General features: G+C 42.4%; 2 protein-coding genes across 2 annotated transcripts; both read left to right on the forward strand.

The window, feature by feature from the left end:
* The first annotated feature begins 222 nt into the window (after positions 1–222).
* Positions 223–17,729, forward strand: LOC102267528 (angiogenin-1). Its single transcript, XM_014480172.2, has 2 exons — positions 223–357; positions 16,206–17,729. Exon 2 carries the CDS (start codon positions 16,224–16,226, stop codon positions 16,668–16,670), a length of 447 nt encoding a protein of 148 aa, XP_014335658.1. The 5' UTR covers positions 223–357; positions 16,206–16,223; the 3' UTR covers positions 16,671–17,729.
* RNASE4 (ribonuclease A family member 4) lies at positions 224–21,964 on the forward strand. The gene is made up of 2 exons (XM_005901876.3): positions 224–357; positions 20,717–21,964. The coding sequence occupies exon 2, from the start codon at positions 20,734–20,736 to the stop codon at positions 21,175–21,177; it is 444 nt and encodes a 147-aa protein (XP_005901938.2). The 5' UTR covers positions 224–357; positions 20,717–20,733; the 3' UTR covers positions 21,178–21,964.
* Positions 21,965–21,979: the final 15 nt, after the last annotated feature.

The following is a 21,979-nucleotide window of genomic DNA, read 5'->3' on the forward strand; positions in this document are numbered from 1 at the left end:
TGGAGCGGGGGCCACGGTCCTGTAGTCTGCAGGCCCCCTCAGCTCCGTGTCCTCTTGGCCAGTGAGCGTCGGACTCGGACCTCCAAGCTCAAGCTCAGCCCAGGCAGAAACCCACCCGTTCCTCCTAGAACGAGGGTTGCTCTGACGCCTGCTTTGGAGGCGGGTCCTGGCGGGAGGCGCCTCCTAGGAGAAGTGGGGTGCTGTCCCAACTACAAAAAGCCTCGCACCCCGACCCTTCTCCACCTCTGTGCATCTTCTCCCGACTCGACGTCGTCGTTACAGGGAAGAAGAAGCGGGTGAGAAAAACTTCTGTTTCCACCGTTTTGCCCATTTCTGCAGATTTGTTCCGAGGCCGAGGTAGGTTCACACTCCCGCTCATTCATCTCCTCCTCTACTCCTTTTTCGGTAGCTTTATCCGGGAGTTTGGGCGAGGGAGTCCCTTTTTAGCAGAGACAGAATGGAGTTCTGTAGGGAGGCGTTTGCGGACTGGAGGGGCTGAAGAATGGGAAGGAAGGTTCTTCTACAGTTAGGGATCCCACATTCCTGTGTACAGTCTCTCCGTCGTGTCCGACTCTTTGCGACCCCACGGACTGTGACCCACCCCACTCCTCGGACTGGGATTCTCCAGGCAAGAATACTAGAGTGGGGTTGCCATGCGGTCTTCCAGCCCACATTCCTACTCTGCTGCTTCTTTTCTGCAGCTGAGTAGAGCTGCCAGGATGAAATGCCTGTTGCCTAGAACATAGGCTGTAAGCGTGACCGCAGAATTGGTGAACGGAAGGGAAATCCGAGGGCTACACTTCCTTAGGAAAACAGGATGATCGCCAGATTTACGAACCCTGACTTGTCAAGTTTTTGCAACCATAACTGACATTTGGGAACTCGTGTTTTCCTTTTCTCCTCTGTCTTCTCCCCCTTAACCCGTCTTCAGCCTGAATTGTGAAATTCTTTGAGACACTTTGCCAACAACCTCTTCTCTAAACTTTCTTAGTGGAACCTTGGGATCCTCAACTTTCTTATTCTGTGACAGCACACCAAATGATAACGACACAGGCTTACTTAGGAAGGACAGTAAAAGCGATTTTCAACAGAATTTGGGGGCCTGGGGAAATCTCAAGTGAGCTGTAGGGGAGCAGAATTTGCTACCCCAAAAAGTCTCTTTGGCATATTATTTTAACTTGGTTGTTTTCTAAAAAACAGTAGACAAGGAGAAAATCCTGAAAACCTAGTAGGAGTTACCTTTTTGTAACAAGAAACATTTACATTTATAAGGGAAACCTCCATTTGTAAGAACGTCTCCCTTGCTGTACCGGGAAGAAGATGATGACCAAATCTCTACAAACTCTTGCCAACTGGAGAAGCCAAAGACTTAAGTTGCATAACAACCCTACTTTTGTTTATTGTGCTTTTCCTGGTAACTTTCCATAACTTTCCATAACTTTCCTCCCCACCCTCAACATCCTCTTTTGAGCCAAATTAGTTTGGCTTGGGAAAATCATTCTAGAAAAAGAGGAATGGCTCTGGCTATTGTTAAAAGAGCAGATGTGAGTGTATAAGCAGTCAAAGCTAAGAGGTTTACCCAGTTACTGTTAGAAGCATTTGCCAGCATGATTCATAAATTAGATGGTTGAGAAAGTGGACCACAGCAGGCTGGTGAAAACCCTCTTTTGAATCCGTATTTGAGCAAACAGTCTCTGGTCAGCTATTCTCAGAACGCATTGAAATACCTGGGCAAGAGCTGCTGCTGCTGCTAAGACGCTTCAGTCGTGTCCGACTCTGTGCGACTCCATAGACGGCAGCCCACCAGGCTTCCCCGTCCCTGGGATTCTCCAGGCAAGAATACTGGAGTGGGTTGCCATTTCCTTCTCCAATTGCGAAAGAGCAAATGGGCACAAAATCCAGAGTCTGTTGAAAACTGAATGTTTAATGTTTGTTTTTATTTGGAAATATAGGTAGGCCAGTAGGACTTTGTCCCTATTCGCCCTCAATAGTGTTTTCTGCTTCCTGGAGGTAGAAGGGTAATCCTTATTTCCATGTGGGCTTCATCCTCCTTTAACCATTGACTTCTCTTACTAGATAAGTTTCACACTTAGAGACCTAAAATTTTTTGTTATGAAGAAATTCATAGATTAATCTCTTCCCTCCATCACCTACTTTTATAATTACCCTTGAGGACAGAACTAAACATATGTACTCTGTATAAAGGGCAAAGTACACTAGCACTAAGTCCATAGAAGGAGAACCCGTGCTTCCTGTGTCTTTGTGCAGGGAAACTATTGGTTTGAAGGAGAGAGTGAAAGACATTTCAAAATAAAGGGGATGGCTTTAAGTTCAAGCTGTCGGAACATTTTTTAAATATATGAGCATTTTTTTCAATTGGCAGTGCAATTGTTTCCCATCTATTGAAGGTAAGGTAAGTGAAGTCACTTAGTCGTGTCCGACTCTTTGTGACCCCACGAGCTGTAGCCTACCAGGCTCCCCCATCCATGGGATTTTCCAGGCAAGAGTACTGGAGTGGATTGCCATTTCCTTCTCCAGGGAAATCTTGCCAACACAGGGATCGAACCGGCTCTCCCACATTGCAGGCAGACGCTTTTCGGTCTGATCCACCATGGCACTTCCCATCTGTTGAAGTTACTGACAAAAAGATATAGCATTCATTAATCATAGATTATGGGTAGTCCTTCACTATTCAACAGGAATTAGTTCCAGGACTTGCCAAGGGACCTAAACCTGATGCTCAAGCCCCTTATATAAAATGACATAGTATTTGTACTAATAATCTACACACATCCTCCCTATACTTTAAATGATCTCTAGATTACTTATAATACTTAATACAATGTAAATACTATGTAAACAGTTGCTGGGACACAGTGAATTTAAAATTTTGCTTTTTTGAACTTTCTAGAATTTTTTTTCAAATATTTTCGGTCCATAGTTGGTTGAATCTGAGGATGGGGAACCTGTGGATATGGAAGGTTAACTGTAGCTTCTCATTGTAGGCATTTTGAGTAAGCATTTCAGTTCAGTTGCTCAGTTGTGTCCGACTCTTTGAGACCCCATTGACTGCAGCACACCAGGCTTCCCTGTCCATCACCAATTCCTGAAGCTTACTCAAACTCATACCATCCTGTCTGTGAAGCCATCCAACCATCTCATCCTCTGTCATCCCCTTCTCCTCCTGCCTTCAATCTTTCCCAGATTCAGGGTCTTTTCAAATGAGTCAGTTCTTCCCATCAGGTGGCCAAAGTATTGGAGTTTCAGCTTCAGCATCGGTCCTTCCAAAGAATATTCAGGACTGATTTCCTTTAGGATGGACTGGTTTGATGTCCTTGCAGCCCAAGGGACCCTCAAGAATCTTCTCCAACACTACAGTTCAAAAGGATCAATTCTTTGGCACTCAACTTTCTTTATAGTCCAACTCTCACATCCATACATGACTACTGGAAAAACCATAGCTTTGACTAGATGGACCTTTGTCAGCAAAGTAATGTCTCCACTTTTTAATATGCTATCTAGGTTGGTCATAGCTTTTCGTCCAAGGAGCAAGCGTCTTTTAATTTTACGGCTGCAGTCACCATCTGCAGTGATTTTGGAGCCCAAGAAAATAAAGTCTCTCACTGCTTCCATTGTTTCCCCACCTATTTGCCATGAAGTGATGGGACTGGATGCCATGATCTTAGTTTTCTGAATGTTGAGTTTTAAACCAACTTTTTCACTCTCCTCTTTCACTTTCATTAAGAGACTCTTTAGTTCCTCTTCATTTTCTGCCATTAGGTGGTGTCTTCTGCATATCTGAGGTTATTGATATTTCTCCCAGTAATCTTTTTTTCCATTTTTTTCTCCGTAATAATTTAATGGCCATATTAATAAAGCAGTATATGTACATAATGTAAAACTGTCAACATTTTGTGATTGTAAACTCAAAGAATTTTTTTTAAATTTTATTTTATTTTTAAACTTAACAATATTGTATTAGTTTTGCCAAATATCAAAATGAATCCGCCACAGATATACTCTCCCAGTAATCTTGATTCCAGCTTGTGCTTCATCAAGCCTGGCATTTCACATGATGTACCCTGCATAGAAGTTAAATAAGCAGGGTGACAATATACAGCCTTGACATACTCCTTTCCTGATTTGGAACCAGTCTGTTGTTCCATGTCCAGTTCTAACTTGCTTCTTGACCTGCAAACAGATTTCTCAGGAGGCAGGTCAGGTGGTCTGGTATTCCCATCTCTTTAAGAATTTTCCACAGTTTGTTGTGATCCACACAGTCAAAGGCTTTGGCATAGTCAACAAAGAAGAAGTAAATGTTTTTCTGAAACTCTCTTTCTTTTTCGATGATCCAGCGGATGTTGGCAATTCGATGTCTGGTTCCTCTGCCTTTTCCAAATCCAGCTTGAACATCTGGAAGTTCACGGTTCACCTACTGTTGAAGCCTGTCTTGGAGAATTTTGAGCATTACTTTACTAGCGTGTGAGATGAGTGCAATTGTGCAGTAGTTTGAACATTCTTTGGCATTGCCTTTCTTTGGGATTGGAATGAAAACTGACCTTTTCCAGTCCAGTGGCCACTGCTGAGTTTTCCAAATTTGCTGGCATATTAGTAAGCATTTAGATGCATTTTAATGAAATAGTAAAATTTTCTTTTTATTTCAAAATCTTGTTTCCTGTTTTCATCACCTCATTGTATCAAGGTGAAAAGAAAAACAATTAGAATAAAAGTAATCATTCATTATTCACCAACTTGCTTTTGGCATTGTCAGTTCTATGGACAGATTGCTGCTGCTGCTAAGTTGCATCCAACTCTGTGCGACCCTATGGACTGTAGCCTGCTAGGCTCCTCTGTCCATGGGATTCTCCAGGCAAGACCACTGGAGTGGGTTGCCATTTCCTTCTCCAGTGCATGAAAATGAAAAGTGAAAGTGAAGTCGCTCAGTCATGTCCGACTCTTCACAACCCCATGGACTGCAGCCTACCAGGCTCCTCTGCCCATGGGATTTTCCAGGCAAGAGTACTGGAGTGGGTTGCCATTGCCTTCTCTTGCATTGATGGTGGAGTTATTCAATTTTACAGCAGAAGATTAGACACTCACAGTCATTTGTGGACAGGTAAAGATGAAAGGAAAGAGAAACCCAAGAATATGATAAGGATATTTCTGAAGGTTAACAGATGGGAGGTTGAGGTCAGGTGCAGGGTGCTAACAGCTATCACATAACCTTCTCTGGAAGTGCTTTCCCGGTTCTATAAAACCTACTTAGCACCTGTTCATAAGACCAAATTCTGTGGATAAACAGAAAGTACAGTGGAGCAGCACCCTTCTGGGGAACCCCAGCTTCTCTGCAGGCTTCTACAAGGAAGTTCTTGGAACTGGCCCAAGAAACAACATCTCTGGGATCCAGATATTGCATGGGAACAATAAAACCTCAATCCTGTCTTGGGCAGGAGTAAGAACCAGGGATGTCAGAAAAAGCCAACTTGGGGACAAAAGGCCACATTTATCAAACTTTGCCTCCTAGAACAAATCTCTAATCCAAATATGGGTTAATAGTTGACCAAATCATGCCCAGGGAAGAGGTGAATGACTCTCATTGTTTGTTCAAGAGCAGTGTCCTTGGTTTGTGTGTCACTGTCAGGGTTGGGAATTTTCAGACCTGGTCTCTCCACCCTGTTCATCTGATCACTGTGTGATCAGAACCAGGAGGGACCTCCAGATTCACTTGGCTGGAACCCATCTCCAGGAACAAATAGCTGGAACCCCTCTGCAGTTGGAGGGAAACTTCCAGATTTTTGTAAGATTCTTCCATCTGGGTAATCCATTGTTTTACTTGTCTGTTTTTTGTTTATATACTATAGCCATCCATCCATTTTAATGAAACTATTTTCCCGTATTTTAAAGCCTCTGGGCCCAATCTCATGAATTCAGAAGAAAATGAATTAGATTCCAAAGTTTAAAATGAAAACAGATTTCTTTGGGGATATCCTATATGTAGATAAAGGCAAATTAGTGCCACTGGGAGCAAGTGGCGGAGAAGGCAATGGCACCCCACTCCAGTACTCTTGCCTGGAAAATCCCACGAGGCGGAGGAGCCTTGTGGGCTGCAGTCCATGAGGTCGATTAGGGTCCGACTCGACTGAGCGACTTCGTTTTCACTTTTCACTTTCACGCATTGGAGAAGGAAATGACAACCCACTCCAGTGTTCTTGTCTGGAGAATCCCAGGGACGGGGGAGCCTGGTGGGCTACCGTCTCTGACTGAAGCGACTTAGCAGCAGCAGGGAGCAAGTGGAGGGCTAGGACAGATTTCTAAATTGTGATAAAATCCCCAAAGCCTGGGGAAAGCTGTTTGCTGAAGGGTATCTGGAGCCCCATCTCACCCCTACCTCCGAAATATAGGTTTTGTATGACGCTGAACAAGAAAAGAAACAGAAAGTGTATTTTTAGCTCTTCGTTTTCTTTTTCTTAAATATCTATTTATTTATTGGCTGCACCAGGTGTTAGCTGTGGCACAGGGATCGTCAGTCCTTGCGGCAGCACACAGGATCTTTGGTTGTGGCTCTGGCACTCCTAGTTGTGGCATGAGGGATCTAGTCCCCTGACCTGGGATCAAGCCCGGCCCCAGGCATGGGAGTGTCGGGCTTTGGCCACTGCATCACCAGGGAAGTCCAATCTCTGTTTACTTGTAAACTTCCCTGCTAACTTCTTTAAGAAAATTTTGGAGGATTTCCCTAGCAATCCAAGCAGGACTATGCCATGTTTTCACTGCCAAAGGCATGGGTTCAATTCCTTGTCAGGGAACCAGGATTCCACAAGCTGTGTGGTACAGCAAAAAAGGAAGAAAGAAAGTTTTGGGTGCTCTTTGAAAGCAAAGTGGAACACACCCCAAGATCAAAAGAAGGTGCACTGACCATAATTACTCGTCATCAAAGGTTGGGGTAATTCTCTGGTCCATGAAGTTTGATGGCTCCCTTGAATACAAAATACTGTCTGTTGGAGAGGACAAGAATGTTACTTTTTATAAAGACCAAGGGATTAGTTTGAGACACAGGATAAAAATCTAAAGTATATTTGAAATAAATTCCACTGCCAATTATGTGCTTGGGTCCTGGAGGATCTGTGTAAAGGAGTCTAACTATCCTTGACCAAATGTGAGGCTCTGTACCATTTGCCTAGGCAGATTCACTTCTGTACCACAAACATTCTGTCTCTTATTTGTTTTTTCCCAATTCCATTTTACCTCTTGTTTCCAGAAGTTTAGAATTGCAAACATGTGAGAACTGAAAACAATGTGTGAAGTCGGGGAGCAGATGTTAGACAGAGGTGGCCATAGTGTGTTTGTTGGGGTTTGGTTTCTGGATGTCTCAGGGAGTCAAAATTACAATAAGTCTAAGCAAACTTCAGCTGAGTTGTTTCAGGATGAATTTTGCAAATTTTGTAAACCAGAAATAAAGATATTTCTTTACCTCCCCAGACTGGAACATGAAGGCCTTCAACCTTCCAACAAACAACTACCTTTTTAGGGTGCCAAGGCCTGACATAGGGTCAGCACCTTAAACTAGAGGTGAAGAGGGCTGGGCTTACACCCTGAGCCTTAAGGGAAGATGCATACCAGTGAGACTGGGCTCACATCATCCTATCATCTCTTTCTTTCAGCTGGTGGCTGTGCCAGCAACTAAATCCATACAAACTTATCTTTACAATTCCATGGTCACTGGACATTTGCTATGAAACTAGAAACGTTCCCTGATGCCTTAATGAGAACCACGGAATTTCAGACTTTTACAGTGAGCAACTCTCATTTTATAGATAAGCAAATTTAGGTTTGGAGAGGAAAATGTAATCAGTCATTTAAAAAAATATATATTGCGGGTGTGCTGTGAGGCATGTAGTATGATTCAAGGTGAATAATATGCTCTCTGCCCTGTTGTAGATTATGCGCCAGTAGGAAACACTTATCCTGGAGGAGGGCATGGCAACCTACTCCAGTATTCTTGCCAGAATAATGCTGTGGCAGAAGATCCTGGTGGGCTGCAGTCCATGTGGTCACAGAGAGTCGGTAACGACTAAGTGACTGAATGGGGATGCAAGAAACATTTATAAGTAAATAGGTAATTGTTTGCTTAAGATCCCATTAATAATGGTTTGGGAATGGCAGGCATGAAACCTGATGACAGCTAAATCTTTATTTGTGATATCCTGAGCTTTGTGACTTTTGTTTTGACACTCGTATCTAGTGAGGTGTCCTTGGTCTTAATATCTAAGGCATAGAGTGTTTGGACAGAGACTGTGGCCAGGCCTGCCAGCTCACACCCTCTTCTGTGATCAGCAATATTCCCTGTACAATACTGATTCTGCCTACAAGGACCCACTGTTACCGCCAAGCAAGGGAGACAACATTCCTATCCACCACTGCCACCTAATGACTCTTTGGGGGTACTATCAGCTCAGGTTCTACTAAATTTGTGAACTCAGATTTTGCCCTCTGTTCACAGTGTGACCATTAAGGATACTTCCACCCTTGACAGCCTGCCATTCTACAACTCCTTTTGACGTTAAAAGGCAATATTTGTGCATTGCAGAGCAGGAGACTTAACTGATCACAGTTCAAGAAAAGTGTCTTTCAAAAAAGTAGAAAAAGAAAACACACCCAGGAGACTGAAACACCACGTAAAGGTAAAGAGCTCAGTGCACGGGGAGCATGGCAGCCCAGCGGCTGTGGCGGAGCAGTAGCCCTGTGGGACGTCTTGTTACTCTTTTAGGCGTGACTCTCCCAGTCGTCTACCACTTTCTTGTTGCTGCTGCTGCCAAGTCACGGCAGTCGTGTCCGACTCTGTGCGACCCCATAGACGGCAGCCCAACAGGCTCCCCTGTCCCTGGGAGTCTCCAGGCAAGACCACTGGAGTGGGTTGCCACTTCCTTCTCCAGTGCATGAAAGTGAAAAGTGAAAGTGAAGTCGCTCAGTCCTATCCGACTCTTAGCGACCCCATGGACTGTAGCCTTCCAGGCCCCTCCGTCCATGGGATTCTCGTTAACCTCCGCAAAATACTTTTGCTGTTTCTATTACAAATGATACTCTTATGTGCCTAATGGAAACCATTTCAGAGGCTATTTCTTTCTTTCAGTATTGAGGAATGACCAAAGAATCTTAGGGTATAATTTGGTAATTCTTTGGTAGTATACCAAATTTGTCTATAGGTAAGATAAAACAGACAAGGTAGATCAATGCCAGATGCTGATTAGAAAGAGAGATCATTTCGCTCAACCTTCCTGTGTAGGCTCACGTGCCTTCCTATGTAAGCAGCGGAATCCTGAATCCTTTTGTCTTTCTAGAGTCACAGTTGTGCTCCCAGGACTGTTTAGCATCACTACAGGTTTGGTGTTATAATTGGTGGTCTCTTCAAGGGCTATAAAAATATTTAACAGCAAAATATGTTTATTGATTTACACATAAGAAAAGCACAATATAAAAATAATTTAATATCCATGACTCTATACCATTTATTTTTAAATTTAGAATTCATAAAGATTATAGTACAGTTAAAAATAAATTGAAGGTCAAATCTTTGTCCCATTTAAGAATTTCTCAGCATGTGTGATAATTGCCAAGAAATCATAGCCAATAATAAAATGAATGAGTTACTCATGGGAAAACAATTTGAAAAACAAAATTTATAAAAATCAGTTTCCAATTTACAGTGGAAAGTTATTTTTATTGTTGGATGTGAGGGCATTCACATATATTTGGTGAGATGTGGAGTAGACTGTGGTAGTTTATAAAAAGGCCCTGTTTGTCACATTTTTTCCCAAAGAACTGAAGGTAGAGCAGAAACTACCTGCTACAAACAACAAATATCTTTCAGTTCTCAAGTTTCAGAAGACATAAAATCTTAGTGACTTGTAAGAAATTTGTTATCTATTTTATTATATTCTATGCATATTTAGTTCTATTTTTAATTATCTGTCACTGACTTAAAATTGTGCCCCAGGATGAAACACAGTATTTGCTCTCTGGGTGTGTTGAGTGTCTGTGACACACCATTCCTAAAATGTTTGAGTTTTACAGTTTGAGTTGACTGCTCTTGAGAGGAGATAGCAGCCTTTTTCTTTTGAAGATGATATTAAGAAATCAATACAGGAAATTATAAAGCCTTTGATTTGATGAAGAGATCTAAGGTATTTTGTTTGCTTGTTTTACCACATGGTAATACCATTTGCCTGTTGTGTATCAGCGTAGGTATGTATTCAGGGAAACTGAAAAAATATCCTCTGAGAATCATCCTGTTTGTTCCCAGTGCAAGAAGCTCCTAAGAATAAGCCTGAGTTCCTCCTCCTCCAGTCCTCTGTAAGAGCTAGAGGATGAAGCAAGTGTCTTTTAAGTTCATGGCTGCAGTCACCGTCTGCAGTGATTTTGGAGTTCAAGAAAATTAAAATCTATCACTTACTTCCACGTTTCCCCCTTCTATTTGCCTTAGAGTGATGAGACCAGATGCCATGATCTTAGTCTTTTTAACATTGAGTTTTAAGCTAGCTTTGTCATGTTTGATAAGAGGCTCTTTAGTTCCTCTTCACTTTCTGTCATTAGAGTGTTATGATCTCTGGTTCATCTGCTTTTTGAAACCCAGCTTGTACATCTGAAAGTTCTAGGATCACATACTGCTGAAGCCTAGCTTGAAAGATTTTGAGCATAACTTGCTAGAATGTGAAATGAGCACAACTGTATGGTAGTTTATATAATAATTCCACCTTTGGCCATGAACCACCTATTTCTTGGGGAATTAGGTCTGCTTCCCTTCACCTCAGCACCTCAGGGTGCAACTGCTCTCCTCACAGTCAACTGATGGATTTGAATGCCTGGGATCTGTCTTCAACAATCCTCTGATCGCCCCTTCCCTGGGATTCAAGGTTCCAAAGAAGTCCTCTTCTTCATAGCTTTCAGCATCTTACTGTCTCATCTCAGTAAACTGGCGCTCCCATCCCCTCCCCATGGATGCCACATCCCATATTACAGAGGCACTTGGTGTGTCTTAATGGTCTTTGTCTTCCAGGACCTAGCATGGTGCCTGGTATCCAGTAGGGACTTATATAGTGTTTGTTATTAAATTAGCTAATAACTGAATTAAAGAGTGTGAATGGATTTTGTAATGTTACAACTGATAGAAAGGTATATTTTCAGTGATCCTCAGGGATAGGAAAGTTCAGCTGGGGCTGGAGTTGTGTTCAGAAGACTTTTACATTGATTTTTTAAAGGAATCAATAGACAAAACAGATGAAACTAACGAGAAAAGGAAAAGAATATCACTAAGTAGTGATGAAGGATACCTGACTCATGATACCTTGTCAGAGAGAAAAGTCCTTGCACTTTTAGCCTAATTTGGCCATGCTGTTCTGTCCGCTACTTAATCTCCTTTTGCCCTTTGCAGGAGCCTTTGTTGGAAGACATGGTCATGGTCTTGAGCCCCCTGTTTTTGGTTTTCATGCTGGATCTGGGCCTGACCCCACAAACCCTGGCCCAAAATGATGCGTACAGGGGATTTCTAAGGAAGCACTATGATCCTAGCCCAACAGGCCACGATGACAGATACTGTAATACCATGATGGAGAGACGAAGCATGACTAGACCCTGCAAAGACACCAACACCTTTATTCATGGCAACAGTAATGACATCAGGGCCGTCTGTGATGATAGGAATGGAGAACCTTACAGAAACGGTCTTAGAAGAAGCAGGTCTCCCTTCCAGGTCACCACCTGCAAGCATAGAGGAGGGTCCCCCCGGCCTCCATGCCGGTATAGAGCCTTCAGAGCAAACAGGGTCATTGTTATTCGCTGTCGAGATGGCTTTCCCATCCACCTTGAGGAGAACTTTATCCCTCCAAGACCGTAGTCCAGAGCTGGCTCTGCTCTTCCTTCCTTGCATTTCCCCCTCGCATTATGGCAACATGCATTGCTAGGAACTCAGAACATGAGCTGCTGATCTTTTCTTTTATGCTTTACAATATGCTTCATAAATAAAAATTCTCTGAAATCAGCACGAATCAGTCTCCTCAATGATCCCTGGTCTATTGATCTTCCCCCATTTTCTCTATTCAGTTTCCCCCTGAGAGGGTTGGATGGGACAGCAATGCCTTTTTCCTTATCAGTCATTTCCATCTCAGGTAACAGGGGGCAGACTTTTCCTTTCTGTGAAGGTTGGGATGTTAAATTTATCTTTCAGAGACATAATTTTAGAGGACATAATGACCAAAACCATCCCAAAGAAAAAGAAATGCAAGAAGGCAAAATGGTTGTCTGAGGAGGCCTTACAAATTGCTGAGAAAAGAAGAAAAACGAAAGGCTAAGGAGAAAAGGAAAGATATACCCATCTGAATGCAGGTCTCCAAAGAATAGCAAGAAGAGATAAGAAAGCCTTCCTGACTGAACAATGCAAAGGAATAGAGGAAAACAGTAGAATGGGAAAGACTAGAGATCTCTTCAAGAAAATTAGAGATACCAAGGGAACATTTCATGCAAAGATGGGCTCAATAAAGGACAGAAATGGTATGGACCTAACAAAAGCAGAAGAGATTAATAAGAGGTGGCAAGAATATACAGAAGAACTATACAGAAAAAGGTCTTCATGACCCAGATAACCACGATGGAGTGAGCACTCACCTAGAGCCAAACATCCTAGAGTGTGAAGTCAAGTGGGCCTTAGGAAGCATCACTATGAACAAAGCTAGCGGAGGTGATGGAATTCCAGCTGAGCTACTTCAAATCCTCAAAGATGACGTTGTTAAAGTACTGCACACATTATGCCAGCAAATTTGGAAAACTCAGCAGTGGCCACAGGACAGGAAAAGGTCAGTTTTCATTCCAATGTCAAAGAAGGGCAGTTCCAAAGAATGTTCAAACTACTGTACAATTGGGCTCATTTCACATGCTAACAAGGTAATGCTCAAAATCTTTCAAGCTAGCCTTCAACAGTACATGAATTGAGGACTTCCAGATGTACAAGCTGGATTTAGAAAAGGCAGAGAAACCAGAGATCAAATTGTCAGCATCCACTGGATCATAGAAAAAGCAAGGAAATTCCAGGAAAAAACATCTATTTCTGCTTCATTGACTACACTAAAGCCTTTGACTGTGTGTATCTCAACAACCTGGAAAATTCTGAAAGAGATGGGAATACTAGACCACCTTACCTGCCTCCTGAGAAACATGTATGCAGGTCAAGAAGCAACAGTCAGAACCAGACATGGAATAATGGACTGGTTCAAAATTGGGAAAGGAGTATGTCAAGGCTGTATATTGACACTCTGCTTATTTAACTTATATGCAGAGTGCATCAGGTGAAATGCGGGGCTGGAGGAAGCACAAGCTGGAATCAAGATTGCTGGGAGAAATATCAACAACCTCAGATATGCACATGATACCACTTTAATGGCAGAAAGCAAAGAGGAACTAAAACACCTCTTGATGAAGGTGAAAAAGGAGAGTGAAAAAGCTGGCTTAAAACTCAACATTCAAAAAACTAGGATGGCATCTGGTCCCATAAGTTCATGGCAAATAGATGGAGAAAAAATGGAAACAGTGACAGATTTTATTTACTTGGGCTCAAAATCACTGTGCATGGTGACTGCAGTCATGAAATTAAAACACACTTGCTCCTTGGAAGAAAAGCTATGACAAACCTAGATAGCATATTAAAAAGCAGAGATATCACATTGCTGAAAAAGGTCTGTATAGTCAAAGCTATGGTTTTTCCAGCAGTCATGTATGGATGTGAACTTGGGACCATAAAGAAAGCTGAGCCAGTGAACTGATGCTTTTGAACTGTAGTGTTGGAGAAGACTCTTGAGAGTCCCTTGGACTGCAAGGAGATTGAAGGCAGGAGGAGAAGGAGACAACAGAAGACGAGACAGTTGGATAGCATCACCAACTCAATGGCCATGAATTTGAGCAAGCTCCAGGAGATGTAAAGGACAGGGAAGCCTGGCATGCTGCAGACTATGGAGTTGCAAAGAGTTGGACACGACTGAGTGACTGAACAGCAATAAAACAGACAAGGCAGATCAATGTCAGAGGCTGATTAGAAAGCTCACCCTATGACATGCCTTCCCATGTAAGCAACAGAATCCCGAATCCTTTTGTCTTTCTAGACTCACAGTTGTACTCCCAGGATTGTTTAGCATCACTACAGGTTTAGTGCTACAACTCGTGGCCTCTTTAAGGGCTACAAAAATACTTAATATGAAAATATGTTTATTGACTTACAACAAGAAAAGCACAGTATAAAAATTAATAATTTAATATCCATGACACTATACCACTTCTGTTTAAGTTTAGGATTCATAAAGATTATAGCACATTTAAAAATAAATTGAAGATCAGATTTTTATCCTAGTCTAAGAATTTCTCAGCATGTGTGATGACTGATGAGAAAACATAGCCAATTATAAATTGGATGAGTTACTCATTGGAAAACAATTTGAAAAACCAAGTTATACAAATCAGTTTGCAATTAACACTGGAAAGTTCTTTTTATTGTTAGACATGAGGACATTCACATATCTTTGTAAAATGTGAAGTAGGACCATGGTGGTTTTTTTTAAAAAGGCCCTATCCTTTCAATTTTCCTCCAAAGAACTGATGGTATAGTCAGAAACTACCTGCTACAAACAATAGGCATCTTGCAATGCTCCAGTTCTCAACTTTCAGAAGAAATAAAATCTTAGTGGCTCATAAGAAGCTTGTTTTCTATTTTGTTATAAATTATGCCTGTCTAATTCTATTTTTAATTATCTATCATTGAGTTAAAATCATGTCCCAGCAAGAAGCACAGTATTTACTCTCTGGCTGTGCTGAGTGTCTGTGACACACCATTCCTGGGATTCGTGAGCTTTACAGTTTTAGTTGACTGCTCCTGAGTGATGATGGCAGCTGTCTCTTCTTTTGAGGAAGATGTTAAGAAATCAATACAGCAAATTATAAAGCCTTTGATTGAATGAAAAGGTCTGAAGTGTTTTGTTGTTTATTTGTTTAAGCACACGATAATACCACTTGCCTGTTACGTAACTGTCCACCTAGGCCTTCAGGGAAACTGGAAAATATTCTCTGAGAATAATCCAAACTGTTCCCAGTGCAAGAAGCTCTCAAGAGGAAGCCTGAATTCCTCTTCCTCCAGTTCTCTGTAAGAGCTGACCCCAGACCCACTCCCAAGTATGACACAGATTCTTCCACACTTGTCCCTGTTCTTTCTGCTATTGCTATTGCAAAGTCACTTCAGTCGTGTCCGACTCTGTGTGACCCCATAGACGGCAGCCCACCAGGCTCCCCCATCCCTGGGATTCTCCAGGCAAGAATACTGGAGTGGGTTGCCATTTCCTTCTCCAATGCATGAAAGAGAAAAGTGAAAGGGAAGTCGTTCAGTTGTGTTCGACTCTTAGCGACCCCATGGACTGCAGCCTACCAGGCTCCACTGTCCATGGATTTTCCAGGCAAGAGTACTGGAGTGGGGTGCCATTGCCTTCTCCGCTGTTCTTTCTAAATAGTAATAATTCCACATTTGGCCATGAAACACATACTCCTTGGGGAATTAGTTCTTCTACTTCTGCTTCCATTCACCTCCTGGTGAAACTTTCACTGGTCTCCTCACAATCAACTGATGGGTTGATTGCCCTGGAATCTGTCTTCAACAATCCTCTCTGATCGCCCTTCCCTGGGTTCAAGTTTCCTGAAAGTCCCTCATCTTCATAGCTCTCAGCGTATATCTTATTGTCTCACTTTTGTATATTGGTGCTCTGATCCCTTCCCTGTGGCTGATCTCCCGTGGGTGCTGCACCCTGTATTAGGGAGGCACTTGGTATGTCTTATGGTCTTTGTGTTCTAGGACCTAGCATGGTGTCTGGTACCCAGTTAATAAATGAATTAAAGAGTGTGAATGGATTTTTTAATGTTAGAAATGTAAATTTTCACTGATCTTCAGGGATAGGAAACAGTGTTTGCATTTGGAAGTTGTGTTCAGCTAATTTTAAATTGACTTTCCAAAGAAATTGATTGACAAGACAGATGAGACTACTGAGGAAAGGAAAAGAAAAAGATATACCTAGTGACAGAGGATACCTGATTCATGGCACCCCATCATAAAAACAAATCCGTATCCTTTTAGCCTAGTTTGGCAATGCTGTTCTGTGCCCTACTGCATCTCTTTTTGCCCTTGGCAGGAGCCTTTGTTGGAAGAGATGGTCATGGTCCTGAGCCCCCTGTTTTTGGTCTTCATACTGGGTCTGGGTCTGACCCCAGTGGCCCCGGCTCAAGATGACTACAGATACATACACTTCCTGACCCAGCACTACGATGCCAAACCAAAGGGCCGGAATGACGAATATTGTTTTAACATGATGAAAAATCGACGCCTGACCAGACCTTGCAAAGACCGCAACACCTTTATTCATGGCAACAAGAATGACATTAAGGCCATCTGTGAGGACAGAAATGGACAGCCTTACAGAGGCGATCTCAGAATAAGCAAGTCTGAATTCCAGATCACCATCTGCAAGCATAAAGGAGGTTCCTCCCGGCCTCCATGCCGGTACGGAGCCACAGAAGACTCCAGAGTCATTGTTGTCGGCTGTGAAAATGGCTTGCCCGTCCACTTTGATGAGTCCTTTATCACTCCACGCCACTAGCCCAGAGCTGGCTCTGCTCTTCCTTCCTTGCATTTTCCCCTTACACTGCAGCAACATTCATTGATCAGAATCCAGAAAATGAGCTGCTGATCTTTTCTGCTTTACAATATGCTTCATAAATAAAAAGTCTCTCGAATCAGTAAGAATCAAAGTCTTCTCACTGATTCTTGGTCTATTGATCTTTCTGCATTTTCTCTGTTCACCTGAGAGGGTTGGATGGTAGAGCAATGCCTCTTTCCTTATCAGTCAGTTCCTTTTCAGGCATTCAGGGGGTGCACTTTACCTTTCTGTGAAGGGGTGTGTGTGTTAGTCATCCAGTCATATCCCACTCTTTGGGATCCTGTGAACTGTAGCCCACCAGTCTCCTTTGTCCATGGAATTTTCCAGTGCCATTTCCTCCTCCAGGGGATCTTCCCAATCCAGGAATCAAACCCACATTTCTTGTGTCTTCTGCATTGGCAGGCAGATTCTTTACACTGCATCACCTGGGAAGCCCTTTGGGACTAAATACCAATAGATTAATTACATTTTCTTTCCTTCTCTCTCTCACACACACACATGAACACATTTGAAATCCTGCATAAATAACAAAATCCATTCAGGGTAGCCACCTCTTCCCTTAAGCAGGAAGAAATTTGATAGTGCTTTGAATGGAACACTCCCAGGATATTCTCATGGTTATTTCATATAAAGATCAGAAAATTGATTACTACCTTATTTTCTCTTTAATCTTTTCCTTTATCAACTGATGCCTGGCAACTCTGAGGTCTTGGGGAGGTATTAGAAAAATTCCAAGCTTATCCTTTATTCTTCAATTTGATATGGTTTCAAGAAGGAAATGGCAACCCACTCCAGTACTCTTGCCTGGAAAATCCCATGGACAGAAAAGCCTGGTAGGCTACAGTCCATGAGGTCGCAAAGAGTCAGACACAACTGAGCCACTTACTTCACTTCACTTCAAGTAAATAAAAGCCTAAGTTAACAGACAGTCTTTGTAAAATATGCTAATTAATCTATGAATTTGGTGTTACCTAATTTAATCAACAGAGACCTGGATATCTTATTTAGAGTGTAGTTAATAAACTACAATTATGCATCATTATTTTTGCCATCTTATGAATGACTATCATGGTCACAGTATTCCCCATGGTGGCCTCCCCTGATGCCTACATGTCCTGAGATGGACCAAAAGTCCTGTTTCCTCAATACCTGGGTTAGAGGCTGGTGTCCTGGTATCACACAGAGCCCAGCCTCACAGAAAGTATTCAATTTATGGAGGAAGGGATGGAAGAGTAGGTCAAAGTTTCATCTATTTCAAAATTGAAAACATTGTCATTTCTCTCCAAAGTAGGAAGAAGAATTTTCCAAAACTCTTTTGGAAAATTTGTCTTACTATTATAAAGTAAAAAAAGCCCTTAGGAAGCAAGAAATTTCCAGTGCTTAGTAGACTACTGGCAAAGGCAATGGCAACCCACTCCGGTACTCTTGCCTGGAGAAGACGGAGGAGCCTGGTGGGCTGCAGTCCATGGGCTCACTAAGAGTTGGACACGACTAAGCGACTTCACTTTCACTTTTCACTTTCATGCACTGAAGAAGGAAATGGCAACCCACTCCAGTGTTCTTGCCTGGAGAATCCCAGGTATAGGGGAGCCTGGTGGGCTGCCGTCTATGGGGTCACAGAGTCGGACACGACTGAAGAGACTTTAGTAGTAGTAGTAGTAGTAGTAGTAGTAGTAGTAGACTACTAGAACTCTTTCTCGGGTTCTCCAACCAGTACCATCTGTTGAGGTAAAGGGGGCTTCCAAACAGACTCTTGCCCTCTTAAGGTCTTGACTCTTGTTGTTTAGTCGCTAAGTGGTGTTCGACTTCTCTGCAGCCCCATGGACTGTAGCCTTCCAGGCTCCTCTGTCCGTATGATTTCCAGAGAATCCTATGAATTCTGGAAGAATTTTGGAATGCATAGCCATTTCCTTCTCCAGGGGGCTCGTCCCCACCCAGGCATTGAACCAGCATCTCCTGCATTATAGGCAGATTCTTTACCACTGAGCCACCAGGGAAATCCTATGGTCTCGATGGGGAAGGTCAAAGGCTTGGACCATTACTATATTGATCACATCATAGTTGTGAAAACTCACATCTCCAGGGACTTCCCTGGTGGTCCAGTGGTTAATAGATTCACCTTGCAATGAAACGGATGGGGATTTGATCCTTGATCAGGTAACTAAGATCCCACGTGGCCCAGAGCATCTAAGCCCACACACCACAGCTACTGAGCAGTGGTACTGCTCAGTACCGGAACTGCACCACAACTACAGCTAAATAAATGAAAAAAAATTTTTTGAAACCTCACATCTCCGAGCATCAGCTTAGAGCATTATTATCACATACTCAGCCCTGGTGTTAGAACAAATGACACTTTCCCAGGAAATCATGTGGCAATGAGACAAGGTGCTTCTCCACTTGCTGATGGAGCTAGCAGCTGAGTAGCCCAGCCCTTCCTAGTATTTTTTGCTCTTGATCTCCTGTTCTCTCACAACCAAAAAGCTATTTAGAATGAAGTATTAATCACAGGCAAGTCATTTTATCTTAGGTCAATCATTTGTGAAATTGAAATCCTATTCCAGTATGTTTTGCTGACTTTGCAAGGATAAGAGAAAAAGAACTCAAAATAGTCAAGTCCTTAGAAAAAGAGCGACAGGCAAGGAAGAAAATTCCATGCACTTTGAAGAGGAAACATTCGTGTAGGTACACAGCATAAATCCTAGTAGCTGAGATATTTCAGCTGCAAAAAAAGCCTTCTAATGTCTTGGGAATATAGGTTCTCTACAGTATAAGAGGGAGGGTGTCTATAACATGTGCAATTAAGTATAGTTGTCATTTTAGCAGAATGAAGAGAATAAAGGAAACCAAGAAAAAATGGAAATGCTAAAAATAATCATTGCCGACCCCTACTGAACACTTAGCATAGGCTAGGCATTATGATAAGCACTTTACATTGATTTTATCATTTCTTCACAACATTCCTAGAGGTAGGTATTACCTTTATGCTTATTTTACTTTTGAGAAATATACTGAGAGAGGTTAAATAATTTTCCCAAGGCCATACAGTTAGTGTGGCAGAACTAGGTCCTTGGGACCACCGTATCAAAAGAAGTTCTTACTGAGATCATCGTGTTCAGTGGAGAAAGCCTTTGGGGCAAGCTCTAACCAAAAAGTATGTGTTGGAAGGATTTGGAGATCATTTAATTTTCTGTTGTAGGTGGAACTTTGAGAGGCACCCATTGATGTCTACATTAAACTCTGTTCATAGTGTTTTTCCTTGTCTTACTAAATCAGTTGGTTACTGTGACTGAGGCCATCCATGCTCTTGTTTGAAAAGTAAAATCTTCTCTGTAGCTAGTCATGTTGCTAAACCATGTTGTTGAAGCAGAATGAGAGAAAGGAGACAGAATTGTGCACACTTAGTTTTGGGACAGACAATGCAAAGTACATTGTGGTGATGAAGCTCTTACCCAAGTGCTAAGTGTATCTTCAGAAGTTGCATCCAGTGGTCCTGGGGTGAGGAGTAAATTGAGCATCATTTCTTCCTGCCACCCTGCTTCCCACAACTCCTTCACTTCCCTCTCCTAACTCTGTATCACGTATCTGCAGCAGCAGACACAGCAATGTGACACAGAGCTTTGGGTCTTTCTGTGCACAGGCAAAACGTGGTTGTGAACGGAGAAGGTGGCATTTAAACGAATGATAGTTATGTTTAATCCTGATCGTTATTGTTAAGGATAGGCTGTAGGTGGAATAAGATGCAAATCCCTCATCAGCGTTATAATCACACACAGTGTGATCCACCATCATGAAGCAGCATCTTTGAAAACAAAGGACAGTAGTAACCATATGTATCAAAGTAGGAACTCAGCTGGGCCTAAACCTTAGACTGGATGTGTAGAAAAAGGCCCTGTCTGTTGCTCCAAAAATTCTCCTTGCTGCTTTGGGTTGCTCACTTCCTATTGAACCTGGGATGATTTTTCTTGCCCCTTGGTCTTCTCTAGGCATCTCCAAGGCAGTGATGGCTCTCCAGAGGACCCAGGCCTTTCTTCTGCTCTTGCTGCTGACCCTGCTGGGGCTAGGGCTGGTACAGCCCTCCTATGGCCAGGATCGCATGTACCAACGATTCCTGAGGCAACATGTGGACCCTGATGAGACAGGAGGCAATGACAGCTACTGCAATTTGATGATGCAAAGACGGAAGATGACTTCACATCAGTGCAAGCGCTTCAACACTTTCATTCATGAAGATCTTTGGAACATCCGTAGTATCTGCAGCACCACCAACATTCAGTGCAAGAATGGCCGGATGAACTGCCATGAGGGTGTAGTGAGGGTCACAGACTGCAGGGAGACAGGAAGCTCCAGGGCTCCCAACTGCAGATACCGGGCCAAGGCCAGCACCAGACGTGTTGTCATTGCCTGTGAGGGTAACCCGGAAGTGCCTGTGCACTTTGACAAGTAGATACCACTCAACAGGGTTATGGCCCAGCAGCTGGCCCTTAACTTACTCCTTAAATAGTAATGAGTAAGCATTTGAGCTGTCCCAGGCCGACTCCCCTGATTCTTTGTTTTTTTCTTCTTTATATAACCCATTCTGTTAAACACATTGCATGACAGAGAAAGATGAGACACAAACTTATAATGAATCTGGGCTCTTCTGTAATATGCTTTCTTTTATAATATTGGTCAGCTTTGCTATCTTTGATCTTATCATCTGGAATTTAGTCATTACATAGAATTTCAAGAATTTCCAGGTCCTTTCATCTAAGCTATCTCATTCTAATACCATGGCACCCTTGGGATGCTGGTCCTAGTGTTACAGTATACAAAAGCTCAAAGTGAAGGGATTTGCTAAGACTGAAAAGTTAGTAGAAAAGCTAAGACAAAAATCTAGTTTAACAGGCTACTCATCCAGTGCTTTCCCCACTTCAGCACAAGGAGTTTTGAAAGTTTTAATACATGGCTTTTGTTATTCCTAAAAGTCAGCTCTTGGGAGAAGCATTAACAAGTTGGAAATACATACTCGCAACGTGAGAGCTCTATCTGTATTATGTGGCAAACTAGCTGTATTTGGATCTAATAAGATCAAGAAATGATACAAGGAATTTTCTTTTCCCCTTCCCAAACTTTTGAGTCACCCTAGTAAGTCAGAGTATTAACATGTGCTAGATCATTAAGACTCCTTCACTCTTCCTGACTGAAAGATTTTTCATATGTTCCTTATAATAAAGAAAATAAGATAATTTCAATTCCAGGTATTTAAG

Source organism: Bos mutus, chromosome 10 (genome assembly GCF_027580195.1).
Source record: "Bos mutus isolate GX-2022 chromosome 10, NWIPB_WYAK_1.1, whole genome shotgun sequence".
Taxonomy (NCBI): domain Eukaryota; kingdom Metazoa; phylum Chordata; class Mammalia; order Artiodactyla; family Bovidae; genus Bos; species Bos mutus.

What these genes read in the sequence shown, in the direction of transcription:
- LOC102267528 (XM_014480172.2), top strand. Translation starts at nt 16,224, where the DNA reads ATGGTCATGGTCCTGAGCCCCCTGTTTTTGGTCTTCATACTGGGTCTG.
- RNASE4 (XM_005901876.3), top strand. Translation starts at nt 20,734, where the DNA reads ATGGCTCTCCAGAGGACCCAGGCCTTTCTTCTGCTCTTGCTGCTGACC.